At 35.7% G+C, this 15,976-nt stretch overlaps 2 protein-coding genes across 3 annotated transcripts; both read right to left on the reverse strand.

Annotated features, from left to right (window-relative positions):
- Window positions 1–297: 297 nt before the first annotated feature.
- On the reverse strand, window positions 298–6,670 carry LOC115968355 (far upstream element-binding protein 2-like). The gene is made up of 7 exons (XM_031087736.1): window positions 6,156–6,670; window positions 3,732–3,808; window positions 3,464–3,649; window positions 3,273–3,368; window positions 3,124–3,195; window positions 2,141–2,257; window positions 298–1,400 (listed from the first exon to the last, which is right to left on the reverse strand). The coding sequence occupies exons 1-7, from the start codon at window positions 6,370–6,372 to the stop codon at window positions 510–512; spliced, it is 1,656 nt and encodes a 551-aa protein (XP_030943596.1). The 5' UTR covers window positions 6,373–6,670; the 3' UTR covers window positions 298–509.
- A 1,702-nt stretch (window positions 6,671–8,372) lies between these two features.
- On the reverse strand, window positions 8,373–12,823 carry LOC115967266. Of its 2 annotated transcripts, none has more exons than XM_031086342.1 (4): window positions 12,529–12,823; window positions 10,339–10,770; window positions 9,442–9,700; window positions 8,373–8,726 (listed from the first exon to the last, which is right to left on the reverse strand). In XM_031086342.1, exons 1-3 carry the CDS (start codon window positions 12,628–12,630, stop codon window positions 9,473–9,475), a joined length of 762 nt encoding a protein of 253 aa, XP_030942202.1. In that variant the 5' UTR covers window positions 12,631–12,823; the 3' UTR covers window positions 8,373–8,726; window positions 9,442–9,472. The 2 variants fall into 2 exon arrangements, with proteins under 2 accessions (XP_030942202.1, XP_030942203.1); XM_031086343.1 differs by having other exon boundaries at window positions 10,339–10,767; window positions 12,529–12,822.
- Between the last annotated feature and the right edge of the window lie 3,153 nt (window positions 12,824–15,976).

Here is a 15,976-nt window from a genome sequence, read left to right on the forward strand (position 1 = left end):
TTCCACCCAAATTTAAGAATTTTGCATTTTGGGACACAAATTTATCCATCAATTAGGATATATTATACTTCACCCTCTTGTGGTTTAGTCATCACAATATAACTCCCACAAAATTTTCGATATTAAATTTTGACAACCAAAGTTTGGATTAAAATGTATCCAAACTCACCAAATGTATATGCATGCGGGTCAAAAATTGTCTCCTTGCAAATGCACAAAATACCAGAGCCACCAGGCACCACATTTTGGGGAAGCCATAATTTTAACAATTTGCAGTGGTCAAATCAAGAAGAGGCAAGAATAAGAAATTGCAATCTGCTAGAACTGCTGACACAGGTTTTCAATAATAACAAACATGAATAAAAAGGGTTCATGACTACATTTTAAGCCTAGATTGTAGCATCCGCCACTTAGCAGATGTTATAAAAGAGCAACAAGAATTCTTGTCCAGGTAAATAGACAAAAAGACTGGAAAAATGTGAAGAGAATGTCCTTAATCAGAAGAAACTTCAGCTTTGAGAGCCAATGGTTTCTTGTACATCAAGATTCGAGCCATTACCTGCGTCTGAATTCCCATCGACATTTCTTTCAGCTCCAGAAACTGATGGTTGTACAAACCCATTGGTTGGTAGCTGTGACTGGGTTTGTGGCTGTCCGTAGTAAGCAGGAGGATTTGTCCCATGATCATAATTGACTGGTGCAGCTGCTGGTTGAGGATACCCACCTTGTCCATACACTGGCTGAGTTGAAAGTGTAGGGGCTTGGACTCCTTGTTGCGCTTCAAAACCTGTTTGAGAGTAAACAGATTGATCATAACCTGTTTGAGCTGGTGCTTGGCCTGTGCTGCTTGGATATGCCCAATACCCAGCTTGAGGGTCAGCCACTGGCTGACTGTAAGCAGGTGGATAAGTAGATGATGGATGAGTAGTTTGGGAGGGAGTTCCATTCGGTTGTGGTGACACAGCAGGTGGTCCATATCCTGATTGTTTCTGCTGCTCAATAGGCAGAGGCTGACTTGAGAGGTTTTGTCCGTACTGTGGTGGCTGCTGAGAGTATCCCTGGTCATAACCATAGTTGGTGGCTTGGGGTGTCTGACCATAGCTGTAGCTAGGGTTTGGTGGAGCTGAACCCACGTGACCTTGTTGTGCATAATAACCATATCCAGTGCTTTGCTGAGATGGTTGAGACATGGATTGATTTGAATGATCCCAACCTGCTACCTGGGCAGTAGGATAGTTACCATAGTAAGCCGAAGTTGTATTATAAGGGTACCCATACTGAGCTGGCTGCTGCTGCTGCTGCTGCTGCTGCATCAGAGGTTGTACTGGGGGAGCCCAACTAGGAGGAGGGTAAGCTGGCTGCATATAGCTATTGGCTCCAGATGGATTTACTATACGTTTCTGAAGAAAGCAAACCAGGTACAAAAAATAAACACACAGAACTAACCAAGAAGCAACAGTCCAGTAAATTACATGTTGAGGACTCAAACATGAAGATGGATGTTTTAGCATTTCTTTAGAAAGGTCTAGATGAATGCTCCAATGACTCGAACAAAACATCTTAACAACTAAGTTATAATAAGAATTGGAACATTAGCAGGGATGGCAGTTGTTATCTTGGTTCCAGCACAGTCATCCAAAGTTTAATTGTCATGTACTGGTCCCAAGCCTGCTTCTGAACAAATTCACGTGCAAGTAGGATTTAATCAGGAGAACAGTTTTGACATAGCCAGGATACAAATAGCTCTAATTCCATTAACTTTGAAGTAAATACATAAAAGATGACCTCATCAAAAAATAATTATTCTTCCTTTTTCTTTTCCTTTTTTCTTTTTCACCTCTTACCAGAGGCAAAATGGTAACAAAAACATAAACTGCTTTCAAATGAATTTCAGAACTTCAGTTTGGGGTTTCACCCAGCAAAACAGTGCCACAAATGTATATGAACACATCAACTGAAAGTAGAAAATTAATCACATTCTTATGAAGAAATTATTGATCATGGAAAAGACTTGGAAGAATTCAATAGTACAAAGGAATGCCAGTTCTTCATAACCTTGTCAACTATAATTGCAATTTTAGCTATGAAATAAATCACCAAATTTAAAAATATCAATCCAATGGACCAGCCAATGACTCACCCCATTGATTACATCATTAATCAATTCCTTTGCTGAATCAATTTGCTCTGTCAATCCATTTATATAAACTGTCCTCTCTGTTGATGTATCGCCAGGAGGCAGGTGCAATGGAATAATCTGAGAAAGAAACATATAAATGACATTCAAACTTGAGAAGTCATATATAATGCAAGATTATTCATGCCATATCTAACAATTCTGACTTTTTCTAATTAAGACAAGCAAATATATACTTTTTTTTTCCTAAGTAAACCCCCACCCCCCCCCCCCTCCCAAAACAATATATATAAACAGAAGAGTGTGAAAGTATTAGTGCATTACAGCCAAGAAGTTGCAAGTTTTTGTAAGCTAGATACCTCTAAGATGTTTGAGTACACCCCAAACAGGACACGATACCTCTCTGATTCAACACATTGTTTATATAAAATTTCTCTTTAAAATGTAATGAGAGTCCTAACTAAACTTAACTAACTGGATTACTAATAAGTGTTGTCTGATTGTCTCTCTATAAGGTGCAACTCAAAATCTTTGATCATGAACAATACCGTGTTATGCCCATTTGCCTTCTCATCCCTTTTTAATTTCCAGCATGGTTTACTTTGTTCCAGAAAGTTCAAAAAATCAATGTAGTCAAATTAAAACACATTCAATCCATAAACCCTAATTGTCAATTGTCTTCTTCAAATCATAAGTTTTTAGCCAGTCCTTACTTGTCTTCTTCTGAAAAAACACCCTACTCTCAGATATTTTATTCATAAATTACTCCTCAGTGATTTAATTCAAATTCTCATTTACCATCTAGCGATTCTAGCCTATCCCACAACAAATTAGAATTACAAAAACATGAAAATAAGACGAATGGACATAATATCAGGTTAAAATGACATACGACCTTGAAGCTGCAGAATTTATGAGTATATATAATGCCTGAGAACGAATAAATACCCCTCTAAATTCAAAGTTTATTCCCTTGAATTACAAACCTGAATACGAGCTCCTGACTTGCTTTGCATGGTTCTAATAGTCTCACCACCCTTGCCAATGAGCAAAGCAACCTACAGACAACATCAGTGCAAATGCGAAGCATTACTCTCAGTATCAACTGAAGAGAAGAAAAATAAAAAAGATTTACCTTAGTGTTAGGAACTTTCATTGAAAACTGTTCAGCTCCAGGTTGCATGATATTCAATCCCTGATTTGGAGATGGAGCAGAGGCCCCAGTGTCCGTCTGTTCAACAAAATTATTAGATGCATCCATACAGAGAACTGGATCTTCAAATGCTAGTGCCATCAATACACAAAAAAATCTAACCATAACAGTACCTCTGCAATTACATCTTTGATAAGCTGTTCTGCTCTACTAATTTGTTCTGACGTACCCGTCAATTCCACATCCCTCGTCAGAGAATAAGGATCTGCCTCAGCATCCTTGGTTATCTGGATTTTTGCCCCTGATTGAAGTTGAAGATATTTTATCGTTTCTCCTCCTTTCCCAATAATAACACCAACCTATAAACGAAATATGGGAATATAAATTTCACCAGCAGCATGCAAAGAGCATTTCAGGAGAGGTAAGTCAATGACCAAGTACCTTGCCATTTGGAATACTAATTCTCTTACTTGTGCCTTGTAAACCATGATATTGAGCTGTTTGAGAAGCAAAAGAAACTGAAACAGCCAGTGAGTCAGCAAACAGCAGACAAGGAAACTTTTGTGCAAGTTCTAAAATGTGGAGCAAGGAGACAGTAAAATGGGAAAATTTTAAACAGTAGAGGAGGTCCCAATTCAGGATATTCATAACACTATAAAGAATTATGAAACGAAAAAATGTTCCAAAAGTAGAAAATAAAGTTATACAAGTTGGGAAAATTATCCATGAAAAGAGATCTTAGATGCATGATATCAACCCCAGACAGTTACCACTGATTAGCAATTACTACGACGATGAGGACCCCCATCCCCAGAAAAGAAGTCACACAGCCTACAAACGGCTCTGGAGACATATGCACAATAAACATCAATGGTCAGTAGATCACCCACGTATGCTACCACAAGCTCATATGTGCAAATATAAAAAGGCAACAAAATGCAGATAAAAAAAGGTCAAAATTCTGATTAGAGGTGGATGACCACATGAAATCAATAGTTAAATTGTCTACACAACATAAAACCTCTAATATGAACTCGAATAAGCTAATTAATGTTTATCAGAGAAGTAAAAAGGAAAAAAAATGTGAAAAAGTTGTAAAGAGAAGACATGATACGTTGGTTGGTAGTTTCATAATTCAACTTTTTTTTTCCCTTCTAAGTTTCATAATTCTACCAAATACACAAACTTATCGACAAACTACAAATGTAATTGAAAACAAAGACATCATACTGCTTCAAAGCTACACTTCTTTCTAAAACCAACACAAAGACATCATACTGCTTCAAAACTCTCTCTTCTTGCTTATTTGGTTGTTCCTTTGCTTGCACACCTTTTTTGGCTTCTTCTCTTCAAGGAAAAACTTCTTTTAGTATTCTTTATTTTTCCTTCCCATATAAATATCTTTTATTGGTAAGTTACACATGCTCTCAGTCAGTCTCTCGAATTCCCAACCTCACCCTTCATCTCATAGGAAGGAGGCCAGTTGAGCTAGAGCTCATTGGATATTTAGATTTGGAGTTTTGGACCTTTTTAAAATAAAATAAAAATTATTACTACATTCGATGTCATGGATGTAATTTTACTAAGTTTAGTAAATGTAGAAACAAAGATGGAAGGGCCATTAAAACTTAATGGTCAAGAGATAAAAAGATCAAGAACTTTAGATATTTCAATCAATAATTCATAAAGATGGAGAGATTCAAGAGAATGTGAATCATAAAGCACCTGTAGGGTGGATGAAGTGGAGAAGCACATCATGAGTAATGTGCAATCGTAAAATACTAATTAAGCTAAAGGAAAATTTATATAAGGCTGCTATGAGACTAGCTATGCTCTATGGTACTAAATGCTGGACTATTAATAAGCAACATATTCATAAAATGAATGTAGTTGAAATAAGATGTTAAGATGAATAAATGAAATTAGAATGAAAGGTAAGATTCAAAATATGGAAATTTGTTTAAAAATAGGAGTGACATCTATTAATCAAATGATGATAGAGTCGCTTGAGATGGTTTAACCATATTCAAAGGAGGATAACTAATATACCAGTGAAAAAGAGTGAGATGATTCATGTTGAGAGGACCAAAAAAAGATAGAGGAAAACCAAAATTAACATCGATAGAAATAGTAAAAAATCACATTTCAATTAAGTTGTCAATTAAGGAAGTCACATAGAATATGACTTTGGATAGAATAGAATCGCTTAAAAGAATTCATACGACTCACCCTAACTCCCTGACTAATTTTGGGACTAAGTTTTGGTTGTTGTAGTGGTATCAGAAGTTATGAATATTTCCCTTGCAAGTTAAAAAATGAGCTTTACTTCAATGAGTCGGTCGTGCTTGTGTTTTTACTTTTTAACAATACTGATTTACATCCTTCCTTAACTACACAGTAATCCAAGCCACCAATTCTGCTCATAGACTTATGAAATGCATGAATATTTTTATATAACTTACAATACAAGGCACCCATTGAATTCCAGAATCAGAATTCACAAACCAAAGGCATAATTTCCCAAATCCAAACAGCGAGTTTCGCAACTCACATTTGATTTTTGAACCAAAATTCATAGAAACAATCCATGACACTCAGCTTCAGTCATAACCAAATACACAATAATCCTAAACTTAATTACCAAAAAGAAAGCTCATTATAGTATTTGATAACATTCAATTACCACATTTTAACACCAAATCAGCAAAATGAGAACGCTTTTTGAGCAATTGCAGAATTTAATTGAGCTAAGATTTAAATTTTTTTTGGAAATATTTAAATATCAGTACAAGTTTTAAAACCCTAGAAACCTTAGGAATTTGAATAGAGAGAGAAAGAGAGAGAGAGATTTTCTTTTTTGTATACCAGGGAAGGAAGGGATAGAGGCGGAGCTAGAGAGTGGGGCGAGTTCGGACGAGTCGTCGAGTCGGGGGCGCTTGGACTCGGCGCTGCCGACGAGTCGGGCGGCGATTTCTTGAGCTTTCTGCTTGGCGAGTTGGATGTCCTCTTCCATCTTCCGCTTGGTGCCGTCGACGCTTTCGGAATGCGCGTTCAGGTTGGGGTCCTCGTGCTCGTCGCTCATGACGGAGGGAATCGGCGTGACTCAGTGAGTCACGGAATGAGTTGGGTAGAGGAAGAGGAACCGTGGAGGGAAGGGAAGCGATCGGAGGGAAATGGTTTTGTTTGTTTGTTTTTATGAGGAGAGAGAGAGAGAGAGAGAGAGAGAGAGAGAAGAGAAGAGAAGACTGACTTATTAGTGAGTCAGCGAATATACCATAACTATTACCACATATACGTAAACGATATGAAATATCTAAACGATGTCGTTCTACTTTTTGCAAATTCAAGAGCTCCCAACGTTGGCTTAAGGGTTCAACCTCTCCCCAAAAATGAAAATAACAACCTTCTTAGGCAATGAAAAATTCACCCCCCTTTGCAATCCCACCACAACCAACAATACTATGGAGTATGAACATCTGTACCCAATTTTACAAATTGATAAATTCTGTAATTTTATGTATATAAGAGCGGGTAGAAAGTGTCCATCACTCACAGTTGCATAAATCAACATGTTATGAAATTAAATATAAGATTGAATATGTTCCAATAATTATTTCACCATAACTCAAGACTACTGTGCTTTTTTTTAATCAATATTTATATATAGTTCGCCTACGAACATATTCTCATACCCAATTTCACAACTTGTTGATTTGTGCGATTGTGAGTGGTCAATGTAAAGTGATGGATTACACAAGGTAGAAAATGTCCATCACTTACAATTGCATAAGTCAACGAGTTATCAAATTGGGTGTAAGAATGGTTGTCTCTAGAATTTCTCATTTATGTGCCCCTAGAGTTTTCAAGGGAAAAAAAAGATTGGTAGTTTTGTTATAAAAAGAGAGAGAGGTTTGCTTGACCTTAGGCCAAATGCACTCTTATCACCTTTTGTTTGGTATTCAAGTGTCATGTTTATGAGGGATTTTATTTTACTTACCATTCGATCCAAAGGATATGAGTTTAGAAAGAGCTAACCTATTGTCAATCATCAACATTTTGGGTGTTCAAACTTCAATCACCAATGCCTCTATTAAGCAGTCGAATAAGATTGATTTTTTGGTGTTTTCGTGGCTGAAGTACAATGATGAGAAGTAGGGGTGGTAGTGAAAGGTGGTGTTGAGTAAAGAGCTGATAATGAACTGAAAAACCATGCCTAACCGCTCAATAAAATTTTGGTGTACATCATTGGGCAATGATGAGAAGTAGAATGACTGTGTTATGGCAATTAGAGGAGATGAAGAGATCTCCATTAGTCCATTCTCTTTTGCTCGAAATACATGGCCCTGTGAGTTCATTGTTGAATGGTTTGAGTATGTCAGATTCACGAGAGGAAAAAGTCATTTTTCAAAGAGTATAACTTGCCACCGATCGTCACAGGCATCAAAGCTAGCAAAGCTTGACGAGGTAGCCCAAAGTCTTTACATGTGCTTGAAATAGGGATACTAACAACTGATCAAATATTCATTCTAAATTACGGAGGAATTTGCAATATATACTGTATATAAAATTTTCTAACTAACAGCTAAATTTCAGATTAATTTACGACATACATACATATTATTACAAATTAATAAATTAGTAGATACATTAATCTCTAACTAGGATATTCATTGCAAATTTTTTCAGTGTAGTGCATAATGCAAGCGTCCCTGTACTTTGGAATAGATAGTTATACTAATAGTTATTGTGTACACCATAACTCAATCTCGAAGTAGGGTGTTGATTAGAAAATCTTCACCCCATATCTCTAGGATTTCCCTGGTAAAGACCTAAGTAGACAAGAAACTTGTGTCATTGCCCTCCAAACATTGCAAAGAGCCATGAACACATCTAGAAGGCAATTGAGTCGAAGTAGATGAACTGGATTGGATACAAGACTTTGGCTATCAAAATTCAGGTTTGGAACATTGAACATTCATGCACAAATCTCTATGAGAAACAAGGACGGAGGAATGATCAATGTTCCATTGCTCTCCAAGAAATTCCTTTTAGCATTAAGCCAAATATGGGGTAGTGCAAAGATAGGAGAGAACAGGAATAACATAGCTTCAAAATTTTACGTATACTCAAATAATATGATTACATGATTTATGAATATCTAGTTATTTCTTTGAACTCATGATGCTTTAAAATGCTAGACTATGAAGAATAAGAAATTTTCACCATTGCAACAAAAACTCCTGCAAGCATACATTCACCCGTACAGGAACACACTCAGGAACCCTGTTTGTTTGTCAAACATTTCTAGCAATCATCAAGACCACCATAAGCAACAAGTCAATCTTCTAGCAGGAGCTGATTCCTACTTCAAAACTTTTTGAGAATGGCTTTTATCATCTGATCTCTTATATCTTCATTGGTGAAAATAAAAATCACCTGTATCAAATCAAAAGGGAAATATTATTCCTCAGAGCCTGAAACTTGAAAAGAGCAAGAAAAAAAAATTGGTATTGGCCTTTTTTGGGTAGCTTACAGTACACTACCCAAAACACTAGTGTTAATGAAGCCTTAATCCAGCAGCCTAACGGAAGCAGAGTTGAGTGATGTGCACATGTAGGAGAACGGAAAAAGAAAAGAGAACTGAAATCTAAGAAGCCACAAATACAGTGGCCTAGTACTAGCCTAGTATTAACTTCACAAATCATTGAAATCTAAGAATCCACAATTACAAGAACTATAGTTTAGTATTTCACAAAATGAGATTGAGAAAACTTCTAAATAAAGTAGAATGAGCTTACATCAGCACAAATAAAAGCATGAATCAATCCCCAGTGTTTATCACATAACATTCTATCTCAGCTCTATTCAGAGCTTAAAACATATATTTTGTCCAACATCTGCTAGCATAGACAAGTAACAGATTGATGAAAGAATATAACTTAGAATTGTCACAAATTAACATCACCAATATTTAAACCATTTCCATTAGACAATTGGTATATATCCCTGTCTCAGATGAGATGAGCAGCACTATATGGAGTGGGACACAAAATGTCCAAACACTACAGCTGCTCTCTCTCTCTCTCTCGCTCAAGCAACAAGTACCTGATTCAAATATTCAGTAAAAAGAGAAAAAAGAAAAAAAAGGTACCTGATTCAATAAAATATTATGCCTGCTAGAATTAAAGCTTATCCAGTTCAGAGTGACCACCATTTACGGATTTCTGCTGCAATGTCTCCTTTTGGGGTCTTCTATTCCACAAAAATGCAAACCACAGTGTCCTCCATAAACCCCCATTTGCAAAGTGTGGAATAAATATTCGCCCCCAATATGGGTAATATGGTCCTGGCAATTTGATCAATGTGAAGAAAATTGCCATAGCAATCAGATGCCAGGGAACTTCTGCATCCTGACAATCAAATAAAACATAAACTATAACAAAAACAAAAATCAATTAACTATAATATCCCTCCACTTTAATCCATAGAAAAACAGTCCTGTAAAATGAAGCACTAACCAAACATACTACTAAGAAATGGGCTAACTCTTGAATCACAAAGTAATAGGCCTTTCAATGATGCATGACAAATATGAGGAGTTTATATTGGAAGCAAAAATATTAAAAAGAGAAAGCATGTTATAGTCAATTTCATTAATTTACTTTTAATGATTTAAAAATAAAATAAAATCTTTCACTAATATGTAACAAATACACCCAAAATCTTTGATCCTATTCTTGCAGGGGAAAGGAAGTGTCACTTGACCTAGAACTCACTAGCCTATTTTCAATAGATGGAGCTGAACAAAATGCTCCTAAAGAAACACCTTCAATTAAGATTGCAAAATATGGAAAATATAGCTTCAACACCATCATCCACAACTTTTTCTACATGAAGTGAATTAAACATAAGTGCTAAGGCATCAAATGATGCCATTTCTCACCATATGTGGATACACAGCACAAGATGTTTCAATTGACAATTCTCATGTTCTACCCAACTAATGTCTTAGATAATCTATATAGTTGATTAATGCTAAAAACCTTACCTTGAGATGTGGAGATATATCCAGTGCTGTCTCCCTCAAGACACCAGCAACAGTAATCCCGATGACAAGTGGAACAGGGACAAGAAAAAGCTTCCTTTCATGTGCACAGTATGACATCTCACTAAGGGAGGAAACTGCCAGTAAAGGTACACATAAGTATTTGACAACTGCCAGGGTGAGGTCAAGTATGAGTTGACCAAAGTTCCCCAGTGCTTTTTTCCACGGAAAGATCTTGACTGATTGAGGACAATTGTCCCACAATTTTCTTGCCTTATTCATTAGATGGTCCAATTTGAATTTCCCATGATCATCAGACTGGCCTGCAGACATATTTATTGCACACAATACTTTGGGCCTAGTATTCTGAAATGCCCTAAATTGTCTAAAACTCATACTACAGTTCTGCTCTTTGACATACTGTGGTGACCCCTGCTACAGCAAAATAAACCCATTAATCAATGAAAGCATGCAACCCAACCACACCCAACCCAGTAAAGCATTTAAGGCTAAACTAGTTCAGCTGTTAATTGAGATAGCTACAAGGCAGAGAATAATACTGCCAAAAGGCATGAAATTTAAATGAAATACATGGGGAATATAGATTGATCTCCTCTGCTGAAAAGACATAAATCACAAATGCAACTAATCTATTGAAAGTTAAACCCTACACTGGCTTCATTTTTTCTTTTCTTGGGGTTGGGGGGGGGGGGGGGGTGTGGATTCGAAATTTACACACCCAGTAGGTCTTAAACCCACAACCTCACCCTCCACCCCATTCTGATAGGAAGAGGAAATGCCATTTGAGCTCATGCTTATTCGATCTAAAGTGGCAAATTCATCTTCAACAAAATCCTTACTTTATGGATGCCAGAGTGTTACCTAATAGTATCATAATTCATAACCTCTCTCTCTCTCTCCAGAAACAATAATTTAATATGTCAGCAGTGATGATTGATGATACAAAAGATTTTGCATTGGTGTGACACTAAAGCAGTGTCCTAAATAGTTAGTTGTGTTTACAAAACCAAAAGTCACTAACCCAGCCAAAAAAAAAAACATATTGGCTCATCACTCTAAATTAATCGTTCATCATAAAAACATATTTTACTCTCTAGATGCATATTTGTTAGACCTTACATGATAAAAGAAGGAGAGAGGTGTATATGAAGTTGCATGTGTGACCTGTTTCTCCAAGTGATCTTAGCTAAAGAGTTCTATAAATTCTACTCAAAAGTATGGTCATCAGGAATGAGACATATCCATGGAAGACAATTTTAAATTTTTAATCGATATCGCATAGAAATTGACACTCAGAAATTGAATGCATTTTGTTACAGGGTATAAGGCAATATTGAACCAAACAGCAAGCTTTTCAAACAAACAGGCCGCTAATTTTAAACCGTATTTTACTCTTTCTTGGTCCATTGAAGGTCAACTTGGCTCCATCATGTTCCACATGATAGGAACCGCTTCCATAATCCGTTGACCAAACTTATCCACAAACAGACCCTTAAAACCAAAATGATTGCTTTAGTCACTAACATAGTTAAAAGTGATTGCTTTTAGTCCTCAATGCGCTCAACAGAGTGATGACGTGATAGTTTTTAGTTTAGCCATATAATTTTATGGACTAAAATCACTCATGGCCTAAAGCTTAGGTGCCGATAGTGTATTACCATTTAAACCTTTATAATAGTCTAAAAACCAAAAGCAACAAACAGAAAAATGAAAATCAATGCATCAATTTATTTAACAAAATTCTATTCTAGAAAAAACCCATTTCCATAAATTCCAAATAATACACAACAACAAAAAAAAGTCACCATATTTTTCCCCCAAAAATACACACTTTCATGAGCATAAAACTTCTATTTACCAGAATTTCTTAAGATCTATTTCCTAAACTCACTTCTCCAAGCAGACAAGCATATAAACTGGAAGAAACATAAAGAAATAGACCTCTAAACATATTAAAAACCAATAAGCTAAAACACCCAGGTAAGAATTGTACACAGTAATCCAATTACTACATATAAAATAGGGAGAAAAAAATCCGCACAAAAAGACACAGAAAAATTTCACATTTTCCCATTACCAATTAGAGCCCCAAATGCACCACATTCAATAAGGGAACACTTCTATGGATACAAAAATTCTCAACACTTATTGAAAGTGATCGAAAAAGCTCACCTTGAACCTCTGAAACGGAGGCGAATGAATTCTGAGAGCCATTTTGTTGGAAGCGTGGAAGGTGGGAGCAGATAACAAATGAGAGGGATATGGGGTTGTCATTTCTGAAATTGTGAAAACACTTTTTGTTTAGAAATTGTGTTATTTCTAAAGCGCAATAGTTCTGTGTTGGAGGATAAGATCTTGAAGCCCTTGGATTTCTGAGTGAAGACTGAAGAGTTCAAAGTGGAATAACTGTGGAGGTGTTGGAGTTGGAGGGTTTAAGGTGGGAGGAGACATAATTGGGTACTAGTAAGGCATAGTGTAAACACTTGTGTAGCCGCATTTTATCTTAATTTTCACATCATTTTAACGAGCTAGACAAGTCTTGATTGGTTCTCATCTTAACTTGTAACTACGTCACTTATTTATTGATATAGTAAATTTTTATATATTTATAAAATTATTGTATATAGATTAGTAGAAAATCAATGATGGAAAGGAGTGACACTTTGGGGCTAGTTGAAGGAATGTTGTTGTCCCTATAACAAAAGCATGGAATGTATAACATATTAACATAGCTGATTGATATTAATTAAAAATTTTCATGGTTTATTAAGAACATGACAAGTGGTGCAATAGGAAGTGTACCGTTGTAAAAATTAAGTTTATGTGGCAATTCTTGTAATAGTTTTTAAAATAAAAGTATCGTTTGCGATGAAGACAAATTGCAAAATAAATATTCTGTTCCGAAATAGATATTACAAACAATCCAAAAAAAATTGATATTATTGTAATCTAGTTTCTTAAGAGAATATCTCATAGTTCATACTTCATAGGCCTTAGGGAAGAATATATGCTTTTGAGTGTTTCTTTGTAACTTTGTAATTTAGTTTAAATTATATTGAATTTATTTTAATTCAAGTACTTAGTTGTTATTCATTTTATCTTAAATATGTTTACTTCGAATCTACTTGATGTTAGTGTGATAATCTAGACTTTGATATCTTTATTGTGAACCTTCAAATTAGTAACTGTTAGATAAATTAGACTCTGAATTAATCTGTTTGCAATCCAACATATTTCCTTGGAATCCAATGGCATTAAAGATGACTTTGAATTCAATCTTAATACTGAATAACTTAGAATTTCATTTACTTACTTTCACTTTTCCTTTACAAAAAGTCCCATTGAACGATACATTTCCAAACTTCATCCCTAATCCACGAAATCAGATCATCCATTGAATCACCCTTTTGAAACTTGAAAAAAGGTCTCAAATCACTCGCAATTAACAAATACAGCATCCATACTTAGAAAAATTGCTTATGTACAAACATACTTGAATTTTGAATGCTAGTTTAATATAAGGATTTAAAAAAAATTATAAAATGTTGCATAATTAAGTAATTAACTCCACCAACAATTTTCTCAAAAAAAATCCACCAACAAAGTAAGAAGTTGGACCTTTAAGTGATAGCCTACTGTAATAACTAATAAGCAATAACATCATTTGTAAAACCCTATTTCAAAGTTCAAACTAGGGATGGCAATGGGGCAGAGCCGAAGGATGGGGTCTTCGTCCCCGCCCTGCATGATTTGTCTTGCCCCGTCCCCGTCCCCGTCCCTGCCCCGCCCCGCATGACGGGGAATACTTTCTCACCCCATCCAGCCCCTTGGGGTCCCGCGAAGCCCCGCCCTGCCCCGCCCCGCCACATAAAACTCTACTTTTTGTTAATTTGCCCTACAACTAGTACAATTTGTTTAATGAAACTTATTTCATTAATAAAAATATACTTGAAATTACAAATTTATCCCATCAAATCAAATCAAATTTTTAGAAAAAATTGAATAATATATCCAGGTGTTTAACAAGACAATCATAAAAATAAAATAAAAATCTCATATTATAACACATAACAAAATAAAGACAGAAAATCACATTGGGTAGAATAAAATATGATAATATTAATATGTTTGTTTAAATAGTAGGGTTTTAGAGTATAAAAAATTTATAATTATAACCCTTAATAATGCGGGGCGGGGCGAGGACAAGGAGGGGCAGGACAAGGCGGGTCTAAAAAGTCTAAACCCATCTCCGCCCCGCCCCATGGTGCGGGGCTAAAATCTTGCCACATCCCCACCCCACTGCCTTTGTGGGGCGGGGAAAACCCGCGCGGGGCGAAGTAGGGAGGGGCGGGTTAAGCGGGGCAGGGAAAAATTGTCATCCCTAATTCAAACCCTACCTCCCCTGCCCCACTATCTATCTATCTTAAATAAATACATAAAATATGGTGTGGAAAGGTTTTTTTTTTTTTTAATTTTTTTTTAAAGAGTTGGCCTTTTCAATTAATAAAATTTTGATGAATTAAAATAGAAATTTGTGGTTTAATTACCTGGGTCAAATGTTTGGAGTTTTATGTCATTTCACTCAATAATAATTAAATATATATTGGCCTTTATTTAATAATGCGGGGCGTGGCGAGGACGGGGAGGGGCGGGACGAGACGGGTCTAAAAAGTCTAAACTCATCCCCGCCCCGCCCCGTGGTGCGAGGCTAAAATCTTGCCCCATCCCCACCCCACTGCCTTTGTGGGGTGGGAAAAACCCGCGCGCGGCAAAGTAGGGAGGGGCGGGTTAAGTGGGGCAGAGAAAAATTACCATCCCTAGTTCAAACCCTACCTCCCCTGCCCCGCTATCTATCTATCTTAAATAAATACATAAAATATGGTGTGGAAAGGTTTTTTTTTTTTTTTTTTAAGAGTTGGCCTTTTCAATTAATAAAATTTTGATGAATTAAAATAGAAATTTGTGGTTTAATTACCTAGGTCAAATGTTTGGAGTTTTATGTCATTTCACTCAATAATAATTAAATATATATTGGCCTTTATTGAATTATTTTGATGCAATTTAAAATAAAAATCAGTATTTATGAACTAAATAGCAACGATTGGTAGCATTTTTTTATACCAAAGAGTTATAAATTACAAAGCACTTTTATCTGTCTTCTATTGTCATTTCTCACATTTAAAAACTTTTTATCATTGATCAGCAAATCAGTGACGGAACCAAGTTGAAGTTGAGCGGGCTGGCCCCCAATTATTGTTATTTTTTAAATAGTCAATACATATGACACACACATATATATACACACACATACATATATATATATATATATATATATATACACACACACACACATATATATATATATATATATTGGTATAAGAGTTTTTTTTTATTGGATATATCGGTATAAGAGTTATCAATTAGCAATGTGCGTTTCGCATTGCTATAGGAGGTAGAGTTTTAATTATAGAGTTTTAGTATGAGAGCTTTTACAATATAGAGTTTTAACCATATAGTTATTTAGTGTTTTTGAGTATTTGGCAAATATAGTGAACAGTGCTTTAAATTTCTGGATTTACAAAGCTTGAACAGTGAATTGTGTTTTTTTTTTTTTTTTTTT

This window comes from Quercus lobata, chromosome 11 (genome assembly GCF_001633185.2).
Source record: "Quercus lobata isolate SW786 chromosome 11, ValleyOak3.0 Primary Assembly, whole genome shotgun sequence".
Lineage (NCBI taxonomy): Eukaryota > Viridiplantae > Streptophyta > Magnoliopsida > Fagales > Fagaceae > Quercus > Quercus lobata.